Genomic DNA, 26633 nt, shown 5'->3' with positions numbered 1-26633 from the left:
GGATGCCATTGGCCTTCTTGGCCACCTGGGCACACTGCTGGCTCATGTTCAGCCGGCTGTCAATCAACACCCCCAGGTCCCTCTCTGACTGGCAGCTCTCCAGCCACTCCTCCCCAAGCCTGTAGCACTGCTGGGGGTTGTTGTGGCCCAAGTGCAGTACCCAGCATTTGGCCTTATTGAAACTCCTACAGTTGGCCTTAGCCCATCGCTCCAGCCTGTCCAGGTCTCTCTGCAGAGCCTCCCTACCCTCGAGCAGATCAACACTCCCACCCAACTTGGTGTCAGCTGTAAACTTACTGAGGGTGCACTTGATCCCCTCATCTAGATCATCAATAAAGATGTTAAACAGGAGTGGCCCCAAAACCGAGCCCTGGGGGACACCACTCATGACCGGCCGCCAACTGGATTTAACTCCATTCACCACAACTCTTTGGGCCTGGCCATCCAGACAGTTTTTTACCCAGCAAAGCATTTGCCCGTCCAAGCCTCGAGCAGCCAGTTTCGCCAGGAGAATGCTGTGGGAAACGGTGTCAAAGGCCTTACTAAAGTCAATGTAGACAACAGCCTTTCCCTCATCCAATAAGCGGGTCGCCCTGTCATAGAAGGAGATCAGGTCTGTCAACCAGGACCTTATTTATTTCCACACTTTAAAAAAAGTGGAGGCCATATCTGACATAGGCATGCCATTGATTTCTACAACAACATAACATGGTCGCTTTTATTTTCTCTCACTTCTGTAAAGTATTGTATTTGCATTTTTCATTAACATAAACAGCTTAGCCAAATGTTTTTCACACCTTCAAACAAATTCAGAGCCTAATAATGCAGATGAATAATGCGGATAAATCTTTTCAGCCTAAATACTACTTCTGAAAAACTGGATGTTCCCCATCCCACCTTCCCAAAAAGTCCCTTCATTAAGTATCTTTGCTGATGTGGCCCTGTCAATAAAACAGTCATAAGGACCTCTGGATATCCCTTGGTTTTACAAACCTAAACACATTTAAAAACAGAGGTGTCATCACATAACCCTTCTTCATTTTCCCTGCTCCTAATTCACAAGCATTTTGCCTGAAATTCCATTAGTAGTCAAATTTCCCTTAAAATTGTAAAAGCTTTTTGAAATCATGAATTGCAAATAACTGACTTCCACTGTGTCACCGCTATAGTTACAGCATATCAAAAGCTGAGACAAAATACCAGACAATTCTTTGGAAAAACCATCCTAGCTCATTTTAAATTACACACAAATTTCAATAGGCATTTCATACAGAAGTAAGGTTTCCAAATCTGCTGTTCCATGTACCATTCTTTTTGCAAGAAGGCTGTACTCAATTGCATAGTTATGACAGAAGATTTAATCACTGTTAAGGTGCAAGGTTCTAGCCTGAATAAAAGTCTACATAGAAACTTTAAAAATGTGTTTAGTGTAATGACAGTGATTTTTTTAAAAAAATGAGAAATCTAGCCTTTTCTCCTGAAAGCCAAGCTTTTCCATGCTCAGTCTGAACCTTATTCTCTTCACTAAAATGTAAACTGACTTCAAAAGGTCAGCAAGTTATTATTACAGGGCACATGGTCCCTCTGAGAACATGTGAAAAAGAAGAGGGAAACCTTGTCAGCCAGTAAAAATAAAAATAAACTCCCCAAACCAAATCTTAAACATAAGACACTAAGCACTGATAATGCAAAGCCTCTTCACAAGCAATTCTGGAAAAGAAAGGGAACCCAGTGAACAAATATCTGACAGAAATCATATAACATTTGCATATCAGCTGGCAGAAGCTCACAGTATTTAGCTCCAATTCCTCAAGAACTTTAAGAATTTGATTTGTGAATATCTAGCCACTACAGAAGTATCAAAGAATACGTTCAGTTACACATTTCAGTTAAGTAACTTGCAGTGTACCAAAGGACGCATATAACCAACATCTCTGAATGTTAAAATATTGTGGCAAGAATAAAATCCCAGCCAGCCTCACTGAGGAATCACTAGTGGATTAACACGAATTTTAGAAGCCAGACTAATCCTTTTCTCTTTCACATACTCTTGCAGCTACTTGAAAGTAATGAGCTATGGGCCAGTGCAATACTACAGTAGCATTTGAAGTAATTAAACAAATATTGATAGCAACCAGATTAATTTAAGAGTCTTTAATATATATCCAGTTCATCTTTCTACACATGGTCCTTCCCCAGCAGAAAATTAACAGCTCAGGAAGATATCTCAACCAGATTTAAAAATATAATAGTTTCATGCTAAGGAGCTCTGCTATATCATATAGTCTTTTATAGAAACACAAAGCTAAATGTAAATATAAGAATAATACTTCCATGCTCAAAAAAGCTGATTCCTCATGACCTTCTAGAACTCCCTAGCAAATCATGAGAACCCTTGTTGGAGGGATTCCTGCCATCTAAAAATTTATTGTCATTTGGCAATAGTAGCTACAAAGTCAGATAAGATTCTTTTAGCGTAAAACAAATGAGGAAAAAAGTACCCTCAATTTCCACAATACACTTTTTTTGTAGATTCTTTTCTATTTCATCAAGTTGAAGATACTAGAAGAAATTCTGTATTCTGGTTCAACCACTCACTTCAAAATAAGACAGAGATGAGAGGGAAGAGATGTACAATGGTGAATTATTTGTCAACCTACATCCCTGCGCATCCTTTAAGTTTGCTAAGATTTATAAAAATATAGCTTGACATTTCAGAAACAAAAACTTCTCCCCCCCCCCCCCCCCCCCCCCCCAGTTTATCTAAAACATGTCTTGCATAAAACAGGCTCCAAGTGAAAATTATAACCGCCTGTATGATTATGTTTCTATCTGCTACTGAGGGAACTGCTAACAGGAGTGAACTCACTGACTACAGATCTAGATTTTGCAGGATGTACCTCAAGAGAGTTAGAAAGGAATTGATGTAACTATCCCTTCTGGAAAAAAATCAGCTTCTTGTGAAAGGCCTATCCAGGGCACTGTCTCAATCTATGCAATTCTAAAGGATCTTCACCAATATGTGCAGAATCAAATACGTACTATATTTTCAATAACTGCCTAAGGGATGCCTGAAGCAGGCAGACAGAAAATCATATTAAACAAGAAAACCAGACAGAGTTTTGCTGGTGGCAGAGGAAGAAGATTCTTCCGTAAGTCCACTGTTCCGCCATAGACTCTCACAGGCCTGGCCACAGATCTTGGGCAGGTTAAAAAAGCTCAATTTACCTGCATTTTCTGCCTTAGATTTCAGGAAACCAATTCTGAAATGTTAGAAGGTATTTTAAAAATAAAAAATGAATTTGTGCTGTCTTGACTGTGTGGTGGCAACATGAAAAGACTGTTTCAAGTTTTATATTTAAATAACATTTATGTCATCCTTAGGAACCTGCTTTAAAGGCCAAAGCCAACAATCAGAAGTTATCTGCATTAAACAACCAATAAAACACTTTCTGAATTGTATTTTTCTTAGAAACTGTGATGTATACTACAAGTGGTACACAGTAATCTTCCTGACTACGACACATTCAGCAACACAGTTCTTGGTAAAAGAAAGGGGAAATTAGCAACTCAAAGTGATGGAACAAAGAATTACGCTCATACCAAAGCATAAATGCCTAAACTGGCTATAAGTGCAACCTCCAATTTTAAGCGGTTAGGTCATAAATTGAACATACTCCCCTCATTAGTCACTTTATGCTTCAAAGTTTTCTCTCATCTATTTTTTAGTTTTCCTTTGTGTGGTGGATAAGAACTTAATTTAAGCAATTTCTTTATTTTCTGGAGGTAGAAATTTTACATAGGCTTAGAAGACCACAGCTGGCAACAAGAACAAGCTAGTGTCAAAGTAGCTTTCAGGGACAGAGCATATGCAAAAGAAACATGTGAAAAAGGGCCCCGATATCCAAACAAACTACTGCAGCTTTACAAGGTACTACTACCCATCATGGGTACTGTAACAACTGACTGCAGATAATGTTTCAAGCCTGTGGCTAATGGAAAGCAAAAGTACTTTGGTCTTTCTTATTAGTGTTTGAGTCATCAGCTGGATCAACTAAACTTAAAAGGGTCATCACTTCCCCTGTTCAGATACTCTGAGACAAGGATTCCTGCCAGTATTCCTACTGAATGTCTCCTACTAGTTTTCAATTCACACACTCGATTCAAGCAATCCAACCTAAAAGCAGTTACAGAAAATATTCAAGTACTTGGTTCTATAGTGGAATAAAATCACAAGACAAAGTAACAATTCAGGATGTTATCACAGAATGTTAAGCGGTATCTCTCTTTTATGCTATAGAAGAGAGAATTACTTCATCTAAACTACAATCAAACACATAGAAATTGGAAATGAATGTTCATTTAGGTGGCTTTGTGCTCAAATGCAAGAAAAATATAATTTGCTTTATCATAATCCCCATTAAAGATTCTTTTAGGGACAGCTCCATCAATTTAGTACCTTTAACACAAATGGATCAAGTCTTGCAGTGTTCCCTCGGCACAAAGGAGACATTTTCAAGGTGTGTTTCAAATGCAGGATTTCTGACAGAGAAGGCAGACACTACCACTTGTGGAAGCACACATTTTTACAGGTTCTCAAAGGGTGTGATGTTTTCGCATTTAATGACCCTGCATATAATATTGGTACTAAAAGGGGAAAATCTCCTCCCCCACCATTCACACAGCTGTATCAACAGAAGCATGCCACATGTTACATGATCCTTCCATTCTGCTTTGTTTTGATGCAAATCAAGAGACTGGCTCCCAGCAAGCCCACCAGGCACTCCAAATCTGTCTTCTGTGGCTGTAACACTCCCCACATCAACACTATCAGCGTCCAGTTCCAGAAAGACTTTTTCCCTTTAAAGAAGGACAGGGAACTTGTGCCATACAATGACCCCGTGTGCAAGTCAGCAGGTCCTACAGCTTGCTTTTGCCAACAGAGCCCTGAGCACCTTTCCCGTGAGCCTGCTGGCCATGGGAGCTGAAGGTCCTTACCAGCAAAGCTGCATCACCAAAAAGCCCTGAGCACAGATCTGCTCACCAGCCACCAAAGAGAGCACTGCAAAGCCCTGGGCTTGCAGGTAGCAATAGTAGCCTTGGTGTTGCCACTTCTTTTGCTGCTCTTGCTCTCTATAACCATCTCGGGCAATTCTTACTTCCCTAAGGATACTCCATCACAAAGGCAAATGAAAAACACTTTCCAGGATTTTGGACAAACTGAACGTACATTTTAATACACTCATTTTTCTGGAACCCCACTGCTCTTCAAGATAGGAATGATGAATTACGGTGTATATTTTGGGGCTAGTCCTTAAAGAAATGGCAAAACACAGGTAATGATTTTAAAACAGTGAGAGGTATGCCACGTACAAAAGTACTTCTATTGTAATAACGAGCAATTTCAATACTCCAGCTGTAAAAGGAAGTTCCTGGAACGTGGTTAAACTAAATTCTGCTTGGCTCAGAGCCATGCAAATATTTCTTTTCCACATTCCCATCAATTACTGAAGTACAGTAAGTGGTTTTGTTCTTAAGTGCACTATTACAGAGGACACAAATAAGCCATTTTTCTTTCAGCGGTTGGAGCTAACATTTCTAAAATACCATATTACACATTTGGCAGACTTGAAGCATACTCCAGTTTTTACCTGTGTTGCATTAGTAAGCCATGCCATTTGAATCAACTGAAAACGGGCAGTACAACTGCATGCCCTAACCAGACTACACATGCTTACGATGGTAGAAGAGTTGTTTTATTTCAGTGATGGTGTAAGTATTCACACTTGGGAGAGCAGTCATCATGAGCAGAGAACAACTACTGTTAACTATTTACATGCAAACAATAGCAGATATGTACCATGAAGGAACAATTTTAATAAAAAATTACAACGTATAAAGCCAGAGTAACCATTATAAATCCATTTATATGTTTAGATTGATGATTTTATACTGAGACTTTATTAGGACAATTAATAATCCTACTAAAAAAGAAAACCTAATCAGAGCTATGCACATACTTTGCATGCTTTTTAGAGTGAAATATCATGATCACAAACACTGCCTTCTGTCACTGTCTACCAAAATGTAAAAAGACTAGAAGTGTAACATACTCTCTCAGTGCGTATCAGTTGTAGGCTGCCTGTATCACATGTGCTTGTGTCTCCTCTTAAACTCCCCAAACTATAGCATGAGGCTGAACACGAGTACATTTCTAAGGATAAAATGATTCATTTTCTGAAGTCTCCAGTTCCATGTAGGGTGCACAGCAAAAACACATCTGAAGTGCAGGGGTGTAGCATAAAAAGTAAGCGTCCCATGGAATTAACCATTATCATTAAACACGGTAAATTAACCACGGAAACTATGTTTCCATGCTCAACTCCGACTCATATGACCATCTTAGAAAAGAAGTCTAGGTGTCTCACTGAGAGGTAAATATCACCTTATTCATATTCTGCCTAGTCTTACCAATCCTTTACACATAGCATGTACTGGGGGCACCTGACCATACAAAGATCTAGCCAGATCCACAAGTACAGATGTTGGGGAACACTGTTCCACTCTCTTCAAGGCAAACTATTAAATTCCAAGAGCTGAGGGGCCTGACCTTATACATCAGACTGCTACATGCTCGAGTTCTCTGACTAGTGCTTGGGTGACTGCGAGACAACTATGGCAATTAGAAATCGTTAAATGTGACGTTAGTAACATGTTGATCCAGGAAGACAACCTGGTTTTGTGGTCAACTTTATGCTGGATGCTAAGGAGGATCACATTTTCTTCAGCCAATTTCATCTCAACTACAGTATCAAAAACTGAGGTAAAAGCATCACCCCTAGTACAACACCCCTTTGCACTTCATCAATAGAAAAAGCTCTGCAGTGCTTTTGAGATCTGATCAGATTCACTGTCCAGTAAATGCAAGAAGATATTCTGCCACTTCAGAAAAGACACTAGATCACATCCTCAATTAGGTACAGACTTCTTTAACAGTATTAGAAAAGGAGAAATACCTGCTTGGCAGATGTTCTCCCACCCTCAGTGTTTTCAGAGCCCATATCAATAGCTGTTCAACAACAACAAGTTAAATAGCATATTCTCTTTCAGCATCTTGACCACTGCCAAAATGCCTTACGTTCAGGCTCTAGGGTCTACAATTTTCTTCCCCTTGAACTCATTGAAAAAAAAATCTGCTCATAAGACACTGCTAAAGCCATCTTCATGGTTCAACACTGATCACAGTAAACTTGTCTTCAGTTTTCCCAATGCCTGTCCTTCACCTTCACATTAGGTGCCAACTGTATCAAAGAAAAAACTTTACCAATCCATATGGCCTTGCTCTAGAATTTTGATAAGTAATCTCACCTCAGTCAGCCAGTGTTTCCATTCCTTATGATAGGTCTTTCTACATTAAACTACCCTTAAGTTTCTTGCATTTTCCTCCTTAGTCATGCAAAACATTCTGCCCTACATTTCTTCAAATGCCATCTTTGGTCTTATGTCTACCCATGTTTATACCAAGATGACTGGTTAATAGAAAAGTGAAACTTCTGGCCTTCTCACTCCCTGTATTTTCTCCTCTTAAAAAGTCTGTTGTTAGCATTTGTCTGTGAACATGGAGTTTGGCACCAAAAACAAACAAAAAAAAAAGAAAAAAAATAACCACGCCATCAGCAAAGCTGCACCAGGCTTTCACAACATAGGCTTACTTAACGCCAACATTCATATCCTGTCTTTCTTTCAATATATGATTTACCTGGTATTTTCTCTAGTCTTTAGAACCTCTGGGGCAAGAATTATCACCTCTGCTCATATTATATTTAGCACAATAAAGACTTAAAATAGGTTCAAGCTCTCAAACATTACTACAGTATATTTCTTTTTATACTACCAATTCTGTTAGATTTTATTGGCAATAATTTGCATGCTAGAACTATGCACAGACCTATATTCTACCATTATCTTTCATGTGGAAAGGCAGCTATTGCCCAAAACCCCTCCTGCATACCTGGCTGAAGAAAGATTTGCTCCATCTAACAAAGGGTGATAAAATTTAGCCTTCTTTCACAGTGGAGTGGGCAGCCAAGGCAGGGCAACCACCCTTTGTTGAATGCTTAAGAGTGGCAATGCTAGAAGTGATTCTGAACGCTCTTAAAGTAGTCTTTATCTCGTACTCTAGAAGGTTGGGCTAGACTACTTACAATACAACCACTGTTTGGGCGCTGAAAGCACCAGTCTAGCTAAGCCACATGAGCTACTTCTGATTCACTGTTCCCCTTCCATTACATGCCTAAAATTTAAGCAGCACAAAAAACTCTGATCCCCATTATAACAATGCACAAAGAAAGTGGCTGCACCCCATTTTGACCCCCTCCTTCTGAGACAAAAGGAGTAAAATAATATTTTCAGACAGAAGCACTAAAACATACTAGGCTTTGCAAGAGGTGATACTCTGTGATCTCTGTAGTACATCATCATAGTTCCCTGGTTAGAGACGACATAGAAAAAAAGCATATGGACTTACTGACAATTCTTTGATTAATTTTCTTAGTTCCCTGTGCCCGTGCTTCTCAGCGATACTTGCTGGATCATCTCCATATTTGTTGGTTATCTTGCAAGCTCGTGTAGCCTCAGGACAATTGAGTAGCAATGTTGCAAGGTTCCTTAATCCAAATCTGGCTGCGCAGTGAAGGAGAGTAGGAAATTCTTCCACATGGCTATCTGTATATGGAAACAAAGTTCTCATAAAGAACAGTTTTGCTTTTATAGAACACCTTCCACCTTCTTTTACGGAAGTCCTTTGAATATTAGTACTACAGAATCACAATTATCAAACTGGCAACGCAGAACTGTCATCTAAAGAACAATCCCTCCAACTAACAGTTTTACAATTCACATACATATTTTAATAAAGGAGCCTTTAGGGTAACTGAGAAATCTCTTTTTTTTCCTGCAGAGAGATTCTAAAGCACTTTAGTTCTATTAAGAAATGAGTTTTCTTGCAAGGGGAGAAAATTCTACAGCTAAGACATGCTTTTGCTTAAGTGTATATTATTTAATGCTTTAGGAATACTTTTAATTTGAGACATTTGAATGGGACACCTTTATAGGTTCTGAAAATTCACGTCACTACCAGAGACTTGCAAAACGTTGCTTATCCCTGTAATGAAATATCAGAAAATTTAAAGATGAATGTATCTGGTAATGGTTTTTAGGATTTATCTGAAACAGCATGATATTAATTTTTATCACAGACTTTATTTTTCACCTCGGAGAACTGGGACAAAGCTAAATGTTTATTATTTCAGCATAGTCTTGTATTCTAACTGTACAAGTGGCCACAAGTTACATACAACAATGAAACAAACAAACAAAAAGACATCAACCATAACCAATACTTTCCTCTGCCTTCATACTCTTACTTTCTGATCACTTGTGGTTTGCTGTGTAGTGATTTCTCTATACATCAGCATGCACTGCACCTTTTTTCCAAGTATGCATCCAGCCTGCCCCAGGCACTGTTAGCTTCTTGCACCTTGAGGGTCTTTTGGCAGCATCTTTACTACCCACTGCCTGAAAAAGTGCTTCCTCTAGTTTGTTTTGAACCCGGCTCCCACGAGGTTCAACAGATAGTCCCCAATTCATCTTATTTTCCATCCTTGTGTATCCTCTCTGCACTTCTAGTGATTTACTCATTCCCAGAACTTCTTTCTTGAAGAACTCCAGTCTACTTAATTGTGCCTCATAGAAAATCAACTCCATCACCCCCACTGTTCTTTTCTGAACCTTTCCCAGCTTTAACGCAACTATTTTGAGATGATAGAAGAGCTGCACACGATACTCAACTTGCGCGTGAACCATGTAATTTATGCATTGTCATAATTATGTCCTGTTCTCTATTCCTTTTCTAATAATTCCTAGTATTTCATTTGCTTTTTGATCTGCTGCCTAGCAACAAGTTGATGTTATCATATAACTGCGTGGTCCTATTCCTCAATGCTAATAGCCTGCTCAAAGCCTCTCATTTTGTATGACAACATAGGACTGCTTTTTCCATTTGCACCACTTTGTTTTTACCTACTATGAATACCATCTGACATTTTACTACATAATTACTGAATCTCGTAAAGCCTTTCTCCCCTTTTTTTTTTCCCCCCCAATTAGCCCTCCTCCTTACTACCCTGAATACTCTGTATCACTAGCGTAAGTTTCTTCCGACTGTCTGCCTCCTGGTTTTGGCCATGCCCATGGCCATTCATCCATGCTCAATCAATTACTGACTTGATCGGGTTTGCTAGTTCTTACAAAAAACTACAAGAAATCTATAAAGCAGGACTTCACATTACATAAATTTTATTACAATTTCTATTAATTTTTCTGGTAGAGACAAAACATTAACCTGCTCCTAGTTCTCAAGGCCCCCAGTGAAATTGGGTTTTGGCACCACAGTTACAACTTCTAGTACTACAGGACTGAAAAATTGCACACTACTGTTAGAAATCCAGCTATTATCCAGCTATTTTATGTCTAAATTTTCTCAGAGCTCCTAATGAATACCAGTCCTGGCAATGCTCAACCTGCCCATTTTTACTATAACTTCATGATTCCTTCAACTACAGACAGTCTCTTTCCATGTGTCTCCCAGCCAGGACTACAGCTCGGGAGCCTACACAGTTTCTTCTAGCTTTCTCAAGTTGTCTTTTATATCCCAGTCATCAGTCGTCCTACAGGCTAGCCAGCACATTTTCAGCCCTTCGTGTGCTGGAAGAAAGACTCAGTAGTAGTTATGACTCCTTTCAGAATTCTCTTAGCTGCCATTCTTTAACAAACCTTCTGATTTTTACATTGTTCTACATATTAAAATTTGGCTCAGCAGTGGTGAATTTGTGTACTCCCCCCCCCTTTCTGCTACTGCAGAATGCTATCACGGAAGAGCGCAAAACGCCACCCCACCATTACATATAAGGATTCAAGAAACAAGAATAGTTCTTGGAACAGGCATAGCTAAGTACTGATCGACGAGAAAAATTGTTAGGACAATTCTTGACTGCATTTTGAACAAATAATATTCCACCACTATCCCACTCCAATATTGTTTTGACACAAGCTATTTGAGTGGGCCACATTTCAGTCAAAAGTCACATTAACTGATTTTTAAACTGATTTTTAAACAAATTGAGTGTTTCCTGACTTTCATTTCCACCAGGCAACCAAATATCCAACCAAGAAACTGTAAATACACAGCACCTGTGTAAATCAAGTAACTCATTTTAGAAGCCCTGGCAGGCTGAGCTGCTGTCAACAGGCGTATGTGTTTAAGCTTATATTCCTTTGTAATTGCAGTGTGCTTTAAAATCCTTTGAGTTACAACAGGGAATCTTAAAACTGTATAGCAACCAAGGTTTTTGAGAGAAGTAGGTGCCGCACAACTTCTTTACTCCATATTACTCAACATTTTAACTGAAGTTGCACTAACTGGACTTAATTCTGTAATTACAAGAACTATAAATGTTATTTATAGGAAAAGGAAAAACTACACCGCCCCCCCCACCCCCCCCCACCCCAGGCAGATATATACCAACTTAAGGAGCTGTCACATGAGCAGTAAAAATGTATGCAAGTAATTTTGATGCTGGGATGACAGCAAAGCTAAATGTACTTTTACATATTACAGAGGATTCTCTTAAACAAAGAAGTGTCCAAGCCCAAGCTAATATTTCAAAAAATATCCACAAATCATTGTCAAATTGCTTTTCTTCTGTCTTTTGGGTTTTTGTTTTGGTTTGTTTTTTTAGAGATGCCCAGCAAAGAAATAGGGGTTGAGCAGTAATTTTAAAGAAGAGCAAATTACATGAACTCTAATCATTAGTCTGCATCCTGATCGCAGACTCTACAAGGTCAAATGCAGTCAGTAAAAAAAAGCCTTAAAGTATTAATAACATGCTCTAAAATAATTTCCACTCATGCTAATGAAAGCTGAAACAATTGGTTACAAATCCAAAAGGGGAATCAAGTCTGTATTACCAATGCTATGATTTCTTCATCAATGTAAAGAGAAAAAGAGTCAGTGGTATTCATATGCCTGTTCTAGGCTTATATCTGAGTTTCCAAAGTAACACAAAACAGAGGTATCCAAAAAACTTACTGCAAAAATCCCTTCAGCTCCTTCGCAGTTGAGCTGTTTTTTCTGCTCACCACTCAAACTCCTCCCTAGCTAGGTTTGACATTCAAGGAGGACTGCTACACTTACATACTTTGAACATTACAGAAGACTACACCGTTACAGATGAAACACCTCAGTCAGCCATGGAGGATAATAAACCAATTTCCTAAAACAAACTTCTTTTTTTATTACTTTTTGCAGTAAGCAGGAAAAAAGGCTGTCTTCAGGTATGAAAACTTTAACAGCAGCACCGGTAGGGAGATCTTTTACATAACACTTAAAAAAGACATAAGTGAAACAAATGTTTTTTAACATGACATAATATTAAAGCACTTTCACCAAGAACAGGAGATAAAAATTATTTGTTTCTTATTTTGAGAATGAGTATTCAGATAAATCTGACCTGTCTTCCCAACTATTTGGGCTACATGAGCTTTGTTATGAGATCATACAGCTTCAAAATCTTGGTTCTAGTTATAACCATTTGTGAAGAAATCATTGAGGATAGTGCTACTGCTACATACCAACCTATCAGTCAGCAACTTTGTGCAATAATGCGACAAAATTCCATACATATACACAGATACAGGCAGGACTTTTTATTCAATAGCAGAGAGGGATTTTCTTTTTGTACAAGATCCAATGAGATGTTAGATTGAAAGGCAATTTCCAAAAAGGTTAATTTTAAACAAGCATCAATGCTAGCATCACTATTACATCTTTGAACAAAGAAGCTACAAGGATTACATTATTTTCTTGGGAGTGTGTTAAATCTAAAGACTGAATTTAATTATTCAAGTGTTAATTCCAGGATACAAATCTTGATCGAGACATAATTCTACTGACAGTGATTACAAATAAATTTCATCTCTTCTATTTTTTCATAGTATCCACTTCAAAAAAAGGCATAAAAGGGAAATTTCTGTTCACAGAGTAATTCAAAAGACTTTCTCAGAATGTATTTCCACCCCATGATGCTTAAAACAGGTGCAACAGACAAGAATGCTGTCAAAAGACCCTAAATCCAGAGAGGACAAATAACAGAAATTGCATTGGGATTACAAAATTATTGTAACCCTTCTCCTAATTTCATTCAAGAGCTCTCTCTGCAACACCTACTGTTACAGATAAATTTAAATACTGTGGTGAAATCCATTTCTATAATAAATATGGCTTTATTATCTATAAATAAATGAACAACTGACCCTTGAATTCAAAGTCCTTTAGTAGTACAAAAAATGATGGCATAATGGCAATTTTAACAGGAATTGAATGCTCTGAGAAAAAAAATAATCAAATTTATACCATTATTGGTATACTGTTATGACAAGCAATACAGAATAAAATTGGCTGCCTGAAATATTTTGTATTGCTAAGTATGTAGTTTGTGCTTTCTATGACCTGATTTCTTTAATCATGAACCTTCCATGAAATTAAACACAGTTCCTTTTTAGTAATGTAACTGTATGAACGCACTCTTCTTCCCAGCAAAGATTTAGCAAAATATGGCATTGACAAAACACTGGATTTTTCCAGGGCCATGCAACATAGTATGTAGTATCACTGTAGCTAGAGGACATGATCATAACACACAACGCACAGCCACATTCAGAAGTTTCAAGTCCTTCCCCTTAGACATTAATAAACTTCTTGGTGCTTCTACTCTGCTCAAAACAAGCAGAACCCAAAGACCTATTTTCTTGTGCAAAGAAATCTGAACTACATAGGCCTCACACTGTAGGGTGGTTACATGGACACTTTCTAGAAAAAACACACATCAGATGAGCACAGACATGACTTCTGGGGCTTCCTATTGTACAGATGCATTAAGAGCAAAGAGCTGTCTGAAAACAGCTGAGTCACAAAAGTCTAAACTGGTAATCCTGGCTAACAGGACTCACCATCGTGCTCTCCTTAACCAGGTGTCCCTACTCCCAAATGAACAACTAAAAACCTCTGTTGACCAGAAATACAGGCTTCTAACTCAAGAGACCACCTGGGCAGGCTCTTCCTTTAAGGAATCCAAACATTGCTGAACCACAACATCATACTATTCCCAGTACCTTACTTTGGACTTAGGTGCTTTCTTTTGGGCATGATAATATATCATCTCTAGCCTAGGATGGGTACTAACAAGGTTGGGATTAGAAGCATGGAAAGATCTGTTCAGACTTCTTTTCCCTTCCCCTCAAAGAATTAAATCTAGGCATGAGGTTGATCCAGTTGCTGCTGCTGCAGAGTTCAAGGTTCAGCAACGAACAATATAGGAGCATAAGCTTACAGCCACAATGATGGCTGTTTCTGCATTCTAGTCAGCCACGAACAGTTTCAGACATGAAACTGTACTAGCTGCTCCCACAGATGGTTCATATATAGCACGTGGTGTGGAGGGACGGAGCCACACAAACACCAGAAACTTGTGGGGACAGCAGGTATGCAGCTTTGTATATTGGTCCTGGGCTTTCAGAGTCCATTTCATTTAGTTATCACAACACTTTAGGACAGTAAGAGCGTGTTCAGGTTCAAGAGACAGTTGCGCAGTTTTTCATTTAGTTACATAGATCACCAGCTGGGATTAGAAGGCCCCTGACTTGTCACCTTGCCCTCCACTCACTAAATTCCTCATAACTACATCTTTTCCACATATTAATATATGGTGGTATATTGATAATAGAGAAAAAAAGCAAGCCCTCCATCTGCAGGTGCTAACCTCATGTCATCTTCAATCGCTACGGCACCACCAGCCTTACTCTCAGAAAAGAAGGACCTCCACATCTTATTTCTGTGTTGTGCAGGATTGGTTGCCCATTAGAGCAGACGCACGTAAAGGCTTTATTGAGTGGTTCAAATGGACCATGAAACAGAAGCCTGGTGCCATCAAGTTGTGACACAAGGCAAAAAGTTATTGTGAGGATCATCAGGTGACCACACTGAGCTCCACCAATTTAAGACAGCTTTTAACACTCTGATTTGCAAAACCTTTTCAGGCAACATAACTGGCAACCCCCTGCACTTACACAAAGTAGGATCCAAGAGTTCAACTTTCCAAATCTTGCTGATAGAAAACTCTTAACTACTGAACTACTGGAGGCCACCCTGGTACGATTGCTCCCTTGGTAAATGCTATACCAACAGTTGAGATGGCTGCTGTTCATTGAGCAGCCTCAGTAACACCTCAGTGCCCATTTCCACATGCAACCATGGCACTAGTAGTCATTATCTGCCTTGTGTAATCTAATGGCTTTGCCACCTGTGCAGGGAAAAAGATGTTTGACTTGATTACTCAGAAATTACTTCCCTACATACCTATTTAATTAATCAAAAAACCCAGAAAGGTTAACGACCTCAAGAAACAGTTGAAGCCTACTAGTCTTTCTATTTGCCCTCACTCTGAAAAGAGGCACCACTAACTGTTTAAATCCATCCCAAGTCACCTGACAAAGCTGAAGTACTTATCTCTCTTCTCCAGGTTCTGCAGCAAACATCAGTGACAACTAAGGATACCATTGTCAAAACAACCAAGTAAGAATAACCCACTGCAAGATCTGCTTGTGTTTGGGTCTTTTTTAAATTATAATTGTTCACTTAATGGCCAATTCACAAAATTCAGTGAGCTCTTCAGACAAATTAGATGTTCTACTGTAAAGAAATTTCCACCATACTGTGTTTAACTGCTTTAACTGAAGTTTTGTATTATACACAGTAGGAAGAGGCTATAATTATTTGAAAGCACACATGCTTCAGGCAGAAAATACCATTCTTGAACTTGCAAGTTTGTCACACTGAATTGGGGAAAATTGCTGGAACTTTTGTCAGCTGAGAAACTGGAACAACTGATACATTTCAGCTAAATATATAGAACTGAACAAAAGTAGTATTATTAGGGTAAGTAGAAGTGAACAGCTTTTAGTCAGTAGCAGTCCTTTAATGAAGAATGTTAACAGAGAAAAGCAGCCGCTGTTTGGCACCTACGCTAAGAACTAGTTAGCTGATGATCATAAGCGGGAAGGAAAGGTTAAAGAGAAAGTGCCCAAGTGGCATATTTTCAAGTTCATTAAGGAGGCTTCTTCAACTTTCAACTTACTTTGAGGCCCATGCTTGCTTTTAATTAAAGTTTTAGTTGACATACACAAGGTTAAAAGGGAATTGCTGTTTTGTATGTTTTGTCCTGTCCTAATCCCTTCTCTACTCTTCTCTGCCGAGCATTCTGGAACACCTCGGCTATAAAACAGAGCATAAAATCTAATATTACTATATTGCAGTACTGTCTTGGCCTGTGGGAATTTTCATAAAATTGCAATAAGCAAACAAAACAGCCTACAGTGATATTTCTGCACGTCTTGTAAGACATCCTTCTTTTACATCCCAAATTATTGATACAGGACATTACTTTTTTTTTAACGCAATTTAAATAGACAAAATGAATTCTACAGTGTCAATATCAATTAAACCAAAGAAATACTTAAAGCTCCATCTATTTCTTCTCCCCAGTCTATCTCTTCTCCCATTGTTTCACTAGCAGCTGAAAACCCAGACTGTATCTCTTCTTTTGAGATAGGTGTTTCAGCATGAAAGAAGGAATTACAAAAATCAGTATAGGACTTATATTGCTAGCAGTGGTAGGTGACAAAAAGCACTATTTTCTACAAAGAGAGTAAATTTGGGACTTTTCATAAGCCCTGATGTTTGAGTTCAATCAGAGAAATAGTAACAGGTAACTTATAAAAAAAGGATAATTCATTAATAGTGGAAAAAGAAACTTGTTTCCCTCAAGTAAATTGCCATCTCTTGGACAGGAATCAATGCAGCAAGAATTCTCAAACCTGAGGATTCAAGAGCAGAATCAGAGCTTCCCAAGCTCAAGAAAAGTTTTGAAATAGGAGTTTGGATTTATTGGTATGTTTCGACTGGATTCTATTACCAGAATATGAAGGAATAATATACATACAAGGTACCCTGAAATCAGTTTGGTACAGAATTTACAATATTCAGGACATTACCTCCAGTTTTAGTTACATGCTTCCACAAGGGATGGAAGACACCACCACCAATAAAAATCCCAGAAATGCCTTAGCTCTGTCTTTCAGTTAGTGCTGCTGTTAAACACAATGTTTTTCCAGGGGGTTCTATTCAGTCTGTGTTTAGCTTTCCTATCTGATTGGGCTTCCAGTATTCCCCTTCAGAGACTGCATAATAATCTCTTTAAATATCCCACATTACTAAAACATTCTTCCCCTTGATAAGCTGAATAAAAGTCTTTATCTTAATTCTTTTATACTGCTAGTAGGTAATATCCATGCATAATCCTAAATATATTTTGACACTGTTCAGATATGTCTATATTCTTTAGAATTACATAAAACTATCACAACAAAAAAAAAGGCAATTTAAACAAGAAAAGGCACAGTTCAGGTCTGAAGTGTGCACTTTACTTCTGACAAACTTTTATATATACAGCAGTTCCAACAGTATTTTTCTGGTAGAGACTCACAATTTACTTTTTGGTTACTACGATAACTATTACAATAGGATAGCAGGCAAATGCCATCTTAGGCATGGCAAAATACATTCCAATGGCTATCACTGGAAACCATGGTTTGTAAAACAGTCAGCACAAATTTCTATTTTTACCATTTCCAATTACTGCTTTTTTATAAACCAATTTCTTTTGAAAAATACTGACAAACTGAAGAGGAGGTCAAACAGCAAGTAAAGATATAGCATCATCATTGCCTCCATTTAAGTAGAGATGTAATTTCCTTCCTGCACATAGTCCAACAAGTGAGATCCCATAAAGAAAGAATATTACACACATCTTAAAGTGCTTGCAGGGCTATAGCCATAGGTTTTCATATTGCAAGGAACTTCTCCAAGTCTGGTGGGCTGCTAAAAAAGTTCTCCTTGCTTTGATGGCAAGAGATTCAAATTTCCAGAATACGTATTTGTGATCCATGGCATCTTTTGAAAAACTTCCCTTATCAGAAATCATTAAGTCCATTGCTATCCCTATTCTAAGCAAGTAAAGTTGTTCTGTTAGATGGTAACATAGTAAGTTTGTCAGGATGTCTTGCTTTTTTAATTAGTGTTTAAAAGAAATAGGAATAGTGAAAATACTCCAGCTGGGTCTACCCCAGGGAATTAACAATGGATGATTTTACCCTACGCACATCTTATTTATAGGCGTGCTTGCATATACATATGTTAGTATAGAGACAGGTAATCACACATGTATATGAGACCTGGTTATATTGATACACTAGACTGGGTATAACAGACCATTCAGAAAAGACCGTATTAAACAAGGAACTACACATAAGGCCTGTCATCAAGTGTTCAAAGTCTCCAACTTAATTTGAATAAATGTAAACTGAAAGACAAGTAAACAGCCTCAGGGTTTGTAAGAAAAAAGACTGTAAATATGATCATGTATGTATATGATAGGAAATACACAGTGAGAGCTATAGCAGCATCATGTACATACTTTCATTCTTATCACCTAGAATGATGAAATTTCATTTCTGGTGGAAATTCTGCATTCAAAATACAGACAGTTATAAGATTGCCTTAAGTTAGGCAACCTGAAACTACGCACTGAAGAGTGAACCAAGCAAAGAAGTGCTAGCTGAGAGGATTATTCAGACCTTTGTAATAGATGCATTGAAAATAAGATGGTATCAGAGTGGACCTTTTTCACTTTTGTCATCTATTTTGACATTGCCAGCCTAGACACCAACCTCTTGCAAGTACTGCATTCATCATACTAAAAAATTGTTGAACAGCCATCCCGGGGAAGGGAGTGGCTCTTGAAAAATTATGTAAGCATCATGCATCTGGTGATGTCTTTATCTAAACCATTGTTAATAGAGGCAAGCATCACATTGCATTTTTCTTTGATTACATCACATACATTTTTCCTATTAGATCTTATATTTTTTTACAGTCCTAAGTTTTTAATCACACAGCTACATACTTTGAGAGAAATCAAACTATGCAATTCATTAGTTATCCAATAAAATTAATCATGAGTTCTTCATTATTTGTTCACTTAGTTCATATTGAGAACTCTGAAGTACAGCAATTTATCAGCTATACCCTGATGTGCTAGTTATAATGTTAAAATAATGCATCATGGTAAAACTATACTGAGAAATGTTTCTCTTATCTATGCCTCATGCTGCAGGATTGACCTCCTGTAGTCATGCCAGTGACTGGAGTCATGAAACAGTCTCCAAAGGATAAGCTTTAAAGAGATACAAACTTTTTTTAGCATTGAGGCTGAAAAGGGTGCATCTTTACTTTGGAAGCACCTAGCTTCCAAGGAGTGCACCTACCTTTGAGTAGAGGTATTATTGTTAAGCTAGAGCTATTACACCCAGGCTGGAAAGACAGAAGATTAAGTACAGTCCATTAGATGCTAGATGCACAAAAAACTCACTGCAGCTTTTGAAAAAAAATTACATATTCAAAGCTTTATGAACTAAGCATTTGATACCAAGTCTAATCAGAAGCTTTATTGAGTTCAATCAGTTTTGAAGCCTTTAGAAGCAAAATTAGGAAGCGGAGAGGAATCCTGTAGAATCACATACAGGTAGTCACTGAGAAGCATGTCAATAAGTCTAATGCTTCTATTTCAGCCAAATATGTCTCAATGCAAAGTGTCTGTGTTCCCCCTGGAAACAGACAACTGGATTTCTGGCATGTTAGCCTATTTTGACCACATACAGGAATCGTGAAATTAGGACTGATTCATCTGCCTGTTCAGAGACACAAGAATAACTCATCTCAGTGCTAAAGAGCTTTTCTTCCGATAGCTTCATTTCCTTCCCAAAAGTATTTAATTAGTTTTTATTCTTTGATATTTTGTCTTTGGAAGAAAAACTGGTGCTTGGAATAGAATGCTATAAAAATGGCTGAACAAGGAGATGCCAGTCCTCTATTAGACCCAATATGTGTAATGCCTGCTTGGGACGCTCTTAAACTACCTTTCAGGCAGAAGGGGGATCAGAGCCAAAGGCCTCCCCCATTCTGTGTGCTTTCAGCTCTGCAACCACATCTTTCTTTCATGAAGAATCTAGGCGTCTAACTTTGTACTTTCTTGTTGTGCCGTATATCAAACCAGTTCATTTTAAGAAGGTCACTACTTGGCTCAAGCTCACAAGCAGTCAACTTGCTCTTGAACCACACATGCCTTTTAGGGACGGATTGCAGGTTGGTAAGCATTACTCTCAATATTCAAAAGCATGCCCAGATCTAACTGGTTACTAGAGAAGCAGAAAATCTTTCATTCATCAGAACTAACATTTCACATTGGGAATGAGTCTTTAATGTGTCCCATACACCCCCATCCTGCAGCCTTGCACAGGAAAATGTCAAGGGCAGGTGCCTCATTTAACACCCTACTTGTAACACCCTACTTGTTTGCTTTCACTAACCCTGACTCATACTTAAGCTCATTATTAAAATACAAGTGGAATCATGTTTATCTAGTACAGAGGGTTGAATTCCATCATCAAAGAAACCTTACTGAAAAGAAAGGACCCATGATAGTGATTACAGTAGGGCTACCTTCAAAACTTGTTATATTTGGTTATAAGAAGTATTATGTTGTATTTGATTGTAGTGAGCTTATTTTCTCTCAAAATCATAGTCCACGTACACAAAACAGGAGTCAGGCAACAACTCAAACACATCTTTCTCAATTATTTCAGAAGAGAAATGCATTTTCTTGGCTTTTGTTTTTCCCAAAAAATTTCTTAGAAAAACTGAGGTCTAACGCACAGCTGAAATAACATTGTAATGATGCTTTCAAAACACAAGCTAAATAATCACACTCCTGGTTTATTGCAAATCCGTTTGAATCCTTATTAAGTGGTTAATGAATTCAACCAGGATCCTCTATTTGGTACTAAACAGTAGCTTCTATTGATACACTGTGCATAATTCAATAGTGTACCTACTTTATAGACAAATCCTATTTTAACTCACTGGGATGCCTTTTTTTTTAAAAAAAATAATAATAATATAATTATCTTTTGGCCAGAAGCAATGGAAACTATTAAGTGCATAGGCATGAAAGCAAATGGAGGAGTTCAGTGCTGTTTTAGGTTCAAAAGTCATCCATTCTCTTCAGATAAAGAAATCTTTCTGATTTTCTTTTTATGTCACCAAACTTTGAGAAAGTGAAGTTTAAACTGTATTGCAGAAGAGCAATTAGTAAAAAAATATATAATGTATAGGCATCTCCTCCTCATGTCTTTTATTGCTTGTTTTCTCTGTAAGTATACACTTGCTCAGCTGTAAAGCTGTCAATTTGCAGTTAATCCAAAGCTGATCAAACATCCAGAGAAGTATAAATACATAGTACTGAGTCACGAAGTAATGATTTACAGAAATATTCTTCCCATTTTTTCTGTTTACGTTGTCTTTACTGTGGATTCCTCACTTCACTAGTGGCTTTAAATACTTAAAAGATCATCTTATTAACATTTATAAGTAATAACCATAGCATCAGTAATAAAAATCAATGCATACAAGAAGTGACTCACTAGCTTGTTGATGGTGCTCCTCTTCACTTTGGAATGGGCTGAATTCATAAGCAGATATTTTGCTCTTCAGTAACAAAGTCAGAACATTGTCCAGCTTCTCTACAGAAGAAAATTTAAAAGCCTGTTTAAAAGAAAAAAAAAATTAAAAATTAGGGCATTTGTTCCCCATGTATTTTTAACTTTATCCTGAGTGCTAGTGAATCAAATTACTCAAAACAGTATTATTACAAACTCACTCTTAGTAACAGCAGCATAGTTTTTGAAAGCTACAGAAGAAATATTCTAATATAGAAAGATCATGGTAACATGATCCAATTGAAGAAAACCAGGTATTATAACTTATGAAGTTTAGCTGTGACCAAAAACTTCTGGATGAAGGGTAAGGACAGGAAGATTTGTATTCATCAACTCTCGATTTAGCTACAACAATGCAATGTAAAAACCAGCAACTGTTCTGACAGATGCGAGGTACCAATAAATCCAAGGTCTTACTACAGCAGCAATTCAGGAGGCATTTAAAGACTACGGTAGCTCTCTGTTACCCAAAATCTTTACATTAAGATTGCGTACTTTCCTAGGTAGGAAACAGCTACAGCTCCATCAGGCAAGGCATAACACTGCTAACAGATTAAGAAACTGATAGCAACCAGTTAGATTAGCTTCCTACTAAATACATAGTCTTCAGACAAGGGAAATCCTCACTGACTACCATTGTTTGATTGCTTCTTTCTGGACAGAAGGCCAAGATCTATTCCTAATGGTGTTTCTTTGCTTGGTGTGACAAGAGAAGCAAGACTACAGAGATTTGAACAGTAAGGATATTTTACGCTGAATACTATGGCGCTAGTCTAGTCTGTGGTGCACTGGGCACCAAAAAGAGCTCAGCCACAGCAGACAAGTGCTCAGGAGGAGTTGGCTTACTCAGATATCAGCAGCCCTGCGTTAAAGTTTGCCTTCCCATAGCTGAACTGTTTCTGGTAAAGACAATTCTGGGATCACTAACAGGGAATATCTGCAGACACACTTAGCATATAAACTTAAAAAGAAACTCTGTGACTGACAGGAGGAGAAAAGGACAGAGGGCTCTACTGATGAAACATGAAGTTTAATTCCCAATCCTGTTAAAAGTGAATAAGAGAACAAGTAAGACATGATCTGAAAACGTTGAGTACACAGGCAGGATGTAATTTTCATCTGAGTCCTACCCAAAATTAGAAGACAAGTTTGTGCAGGTAGGGAGCTACCAATAATAAAATAAGATTGTTTATTTTTCCCACAAATAATACTTGTCCTTACCAGATTTACAGTGTGAATTGAGAAAGGTTATGCAAAACCTCCCGAATATCTATCACCCCCCCCATGAATAACCACATTAAATTTAAAAATTATTAAGAGGAACATTAAAACTCAGTAAGGAAACTGTACTATTCTCTCTTATTTCAAGTAGATCTTATTAGATATGGTATCATCATTGGTACTACCTTAATACAGTTCAATCTAGAATAGGACAAAAAAAAAAAAAAGTAGTAACACTGGAACTAGGTCAGATGAGTGTATATGCAGATATTGTGCCATGAAGAAAGAAGCTCAAAACCAATGGTATTCACTGAAGCAACTGTAGAGCAGAAATTCCACTATATAGAGAATAAACATATAGGTGGGCTTCTAGACAAACTAAACCTGAAGTTATATTTTTAATTTCCATTTAAAAGGGCAGGGACACCCCTTACACATTTTGCTACCTATCTAGCCCTCTCTGTTCAAAAGAAAATGAACACACACACCCCCCAGCAACACCTGCCTCTTATCATCTGTCCAGAAATGCCCAAGCAATTTCAGACAGAATCCATTTCAGACTACCTTGTATATGAAAGCCAAATAAACACTCCACAGTCTCTTTTCAGCAAGGACTGAGGGTAATCTTGCCTACAAAGCTCCTCTGCTTTTTAATATGAGTTGACGCAGGAATCCTTCCTTCTCCCTTTTATTCAGACAGAAATCTGGGGGAGGAGTACCTTAAGAGCGTATAGCTCTTACTTTGCACTCAGACAATCAAATTCTTTCACAAACTGAGATGGAACAAGTTCTTGAAATGAGAATACCACCCAACTTCAAGAACTTGCAGCAAAACTTTCAAGGCCATAAACAGTTGCATGGCTTAACCACAGCAGGCTCAGTTTTTACAAACTGCTGAGACAGAAATTAGGCTGTCTGATCTCTCAAAGAGAACAGATTAAATTAGAGCTAAATTTCCCATGCTTTAATAGGCCTGCCTTCCAATGACCAGCCTATCCATTTCTATGATTTCCAAGTCAGGCACAATACACCTCTTTATAAGAGTTATCAATGCAAATTGCTTCAAGTTTTCCACCTCAGATTTTTCCTCTTACTCCATGGGTCTAAAATCTGAAGGCCCAAGCAATGATTTAACAAGCTATCTTGTTAACTAAACCATAGTAGCTTTGTTCTGTTACTCTACAACAGACACAGCAGGAAAATCTAGTTTAGTTATTTTTAAAAAGAATGTATACATTAACATCTTTTATCTCACATACAGGGGCACCTGTTACAGTACTTATGTGAAAATAATAGCAGAAATAACAGTGAAAGAGAACTAGCAACAGGACCACCCAGTACTATCCAGCTCCATACTAACATAAAGGTCACCTCCCCCAAGAAGAAATTCAGTTTAAAGACTTTTACTTTACTGCCCATTCCTGCTCCAGAACACTCACAGACTTTAAGTATGGTGCACTTACATAGTTTGATGTACCTTACAGAGATCTCTAGAGGCCCATGAAATCTTCCCAGGAAATTCCACCAACTCTACACACCTGGAGTTCATGCTGAAGCTTCACCAAACCCCACAGAAGTATTTAAAGTTAAGCACTTAAAATAACAAACACTGTGTGAACATTGAACCAGTAGGGAGTTTGAAAGAGCCCACATTTTATCTGAATAAAGATTTAAAACATGACAGAAAAGAAATAAAAGTACCACCTTCTTCCTGTGTCTTTGCGGGCAAGTTCTTTCCAGGAGCCGCTCAGAATTAAGCTAGTGAGTTTGTAGGCAATTCTCCCATGCTCTCCAAAGCACAGCCAGCTGCTCGCTACTCCACCCTTCAATCTTAGTCCTTCTGCAAGCACTACTACCTGCCCCAGAACTCATCACCAGCAACTTGTCCTTGCTCAGTATCACCTCCCCAGGTGTAGGCACTATCTCCATTCCCTCGCCTCCTTTTCAGAGCAACAGGACACAGCTGTGAACAACAGAGAAGCCCTAAATGCTTAGCATCACACCCGGCCTTCCAAAAACATCTTTGAAAGGGAGAAGACCAAGCACATATTTTGCAACTTTTGTGAATGAGATGATCTACATTCTTTAACAGCTGTTAACAAAGCCCTGAAAAGGTGTACCACTGAAACAGAGCATACACAGCCAATAAATTAACATATTTCTTACTGGCTTTAGCAGTACTAACAAAGTTACATTTACATAAAGATTAACTTCTTCTGTAGTTCTTATATATTAGACACTACTTTATATGCACTTCAATATCTAGATTACTTCTGCCAAATAGAATAGGCTGGGCTTAAAATCACTTAGGTGTTTCTGACAATTTTAGCCAGTGACAGAATATGGAGAGATTTCATACTTAGAGGAAAAGAAAGAAACATTTTAAAATTAGAGCTGCTGATGTAGCTTAGAAGGTTGAAATATTAAAAACAGTTTCAAAGGAAATATCTCTGGGGAGCAGGGAAAGGCACATACATAGTATCACCACATAAGTCATATAGCTATTTCTTGCAAGTTTTCATAGAAAAGGCTGCAGTTTATTTTCATTCTTCTTCAATATACACTGCAACTGGAATCCTGTTTGATGACTATGATAAAAACATCCTTTAAGATACCAAGTCTCTCAGAATCATCACAGTATTATTCAACCAAAGTTTGTCATAAAGATTTCCTGCATCTCTCTAGATATTCTCAGTCACTCAAACTAATATGAACCCATCAATTTCAGTAATAAGGATATGATCTTAGTTTCAATTTTTTTTGAAACCCTAAGAAATCACTACCAGGAAACCCTAACACTAAATAATTGAATCATCTGGTATAAAGCATTTGGTAGAAAGTGTGAGAGAAAAATCAACACAGCATGTCAATCCAGCAGAATGTTGAAATAAGATGTTGATGAAAACTACAAAATAAAACATGAAAAAGTTCATTTATTAATTATGAGAACCTTAAAATCAGTCTGTGGACCAGGTTACTGTAAGAACACAAACTCCCTAAGGAAGTTTCTTTAACGTAGAATTATAGTAGAGTGAGAGAACAAAAAAATTCATGGCCTTTAGCCAACGTGCACCCTCATATATTCTGATAGTAAGTTCATTCAGCGTTATGATTCAGTTATTATGATCCCAACTCTTCATACTTGACTATAAAATGTCAGGTATTTTTCCTTGAAAATTTATGCAAAGAAACTTATTTAATTTTTTACTCTATTTATCTCCTTACATTTTAAATGTTTATTTGGTTGTTTAAAATGTCTTGGTAATGTTGGTAAATGCTTTTTAAATTCAGACAAATTTGGAACATAGAAAATTACAATCTATCAGATGTGGCAAAGAACTTCATCCAAAAACATGATTTGTAAAAATCTTAGAATATGTTTAATCTAAAATATGGCTAGTGTTAATCTTTAATTCCTCTCTAAAAAGAGGAATTCATAAGTGCAGTGGTACCATACTTCATTGGTCTCCCACTAAGATACATGAACTGACCTGACCATCAGTAAAAGGAATGGATAGCTGTAAGCCTATTTGTTGTATTTTGTTTATCTGTTTGGCTTTATTGGGGGACAAAGTGGAGAAGGGGACAATAATCTCAACAATGATAGCATCTCAAAGTAGCTGGAA

General features: G+C 37.8%; 1 protein-coding gene across 1 annotated transcript in view; it reads right to left on the bottom strand.

The window, feature by feature from the left end:
* BANK1 (B cell scaffold protein with ankyrin repeats 1) overlaps positions 1 to 26633 on the bottom strand; it is a 160858-nt gene that overhangs the window by 84265 nt on the left and 49960 nt on the right. Inside the window, exons 7-8 of the mRNA XM_074823177.1 lie at positions 21712 to 21832; positions 8528 to 8724 (exon numbers count right to left, since the gene is read on the bottom strand). Coding sequence (XP_074679278.1) covers positions 8528 to 8724; positions 21712 to 21832 — 318 coding nt within the window. The remainder of the gene's footprint in view (positions 1 to 8527; positions 8725 to 21711; positions 21833 to 26633) is intronic.

This window comes from Strix aluco, chromosome 4 (genome assembly GCF_031877795.1).
Source record: "Strix aluco isolate bStrAlu1 chromosome 4, bStrAlu1.hap1, whole genome shotgun sequence".
NCBI classification, from domain to species: Eukaryota; Metazoa; Chordata; class Aves; order Strigiformes; family Strigidae; genus Strix; species Strix aluco.
The sequence above is the reverse complement of the archived record's forward strand: the minus strand, read 5'-3'. Positions and strand labels throughout refer to the sequence as shown.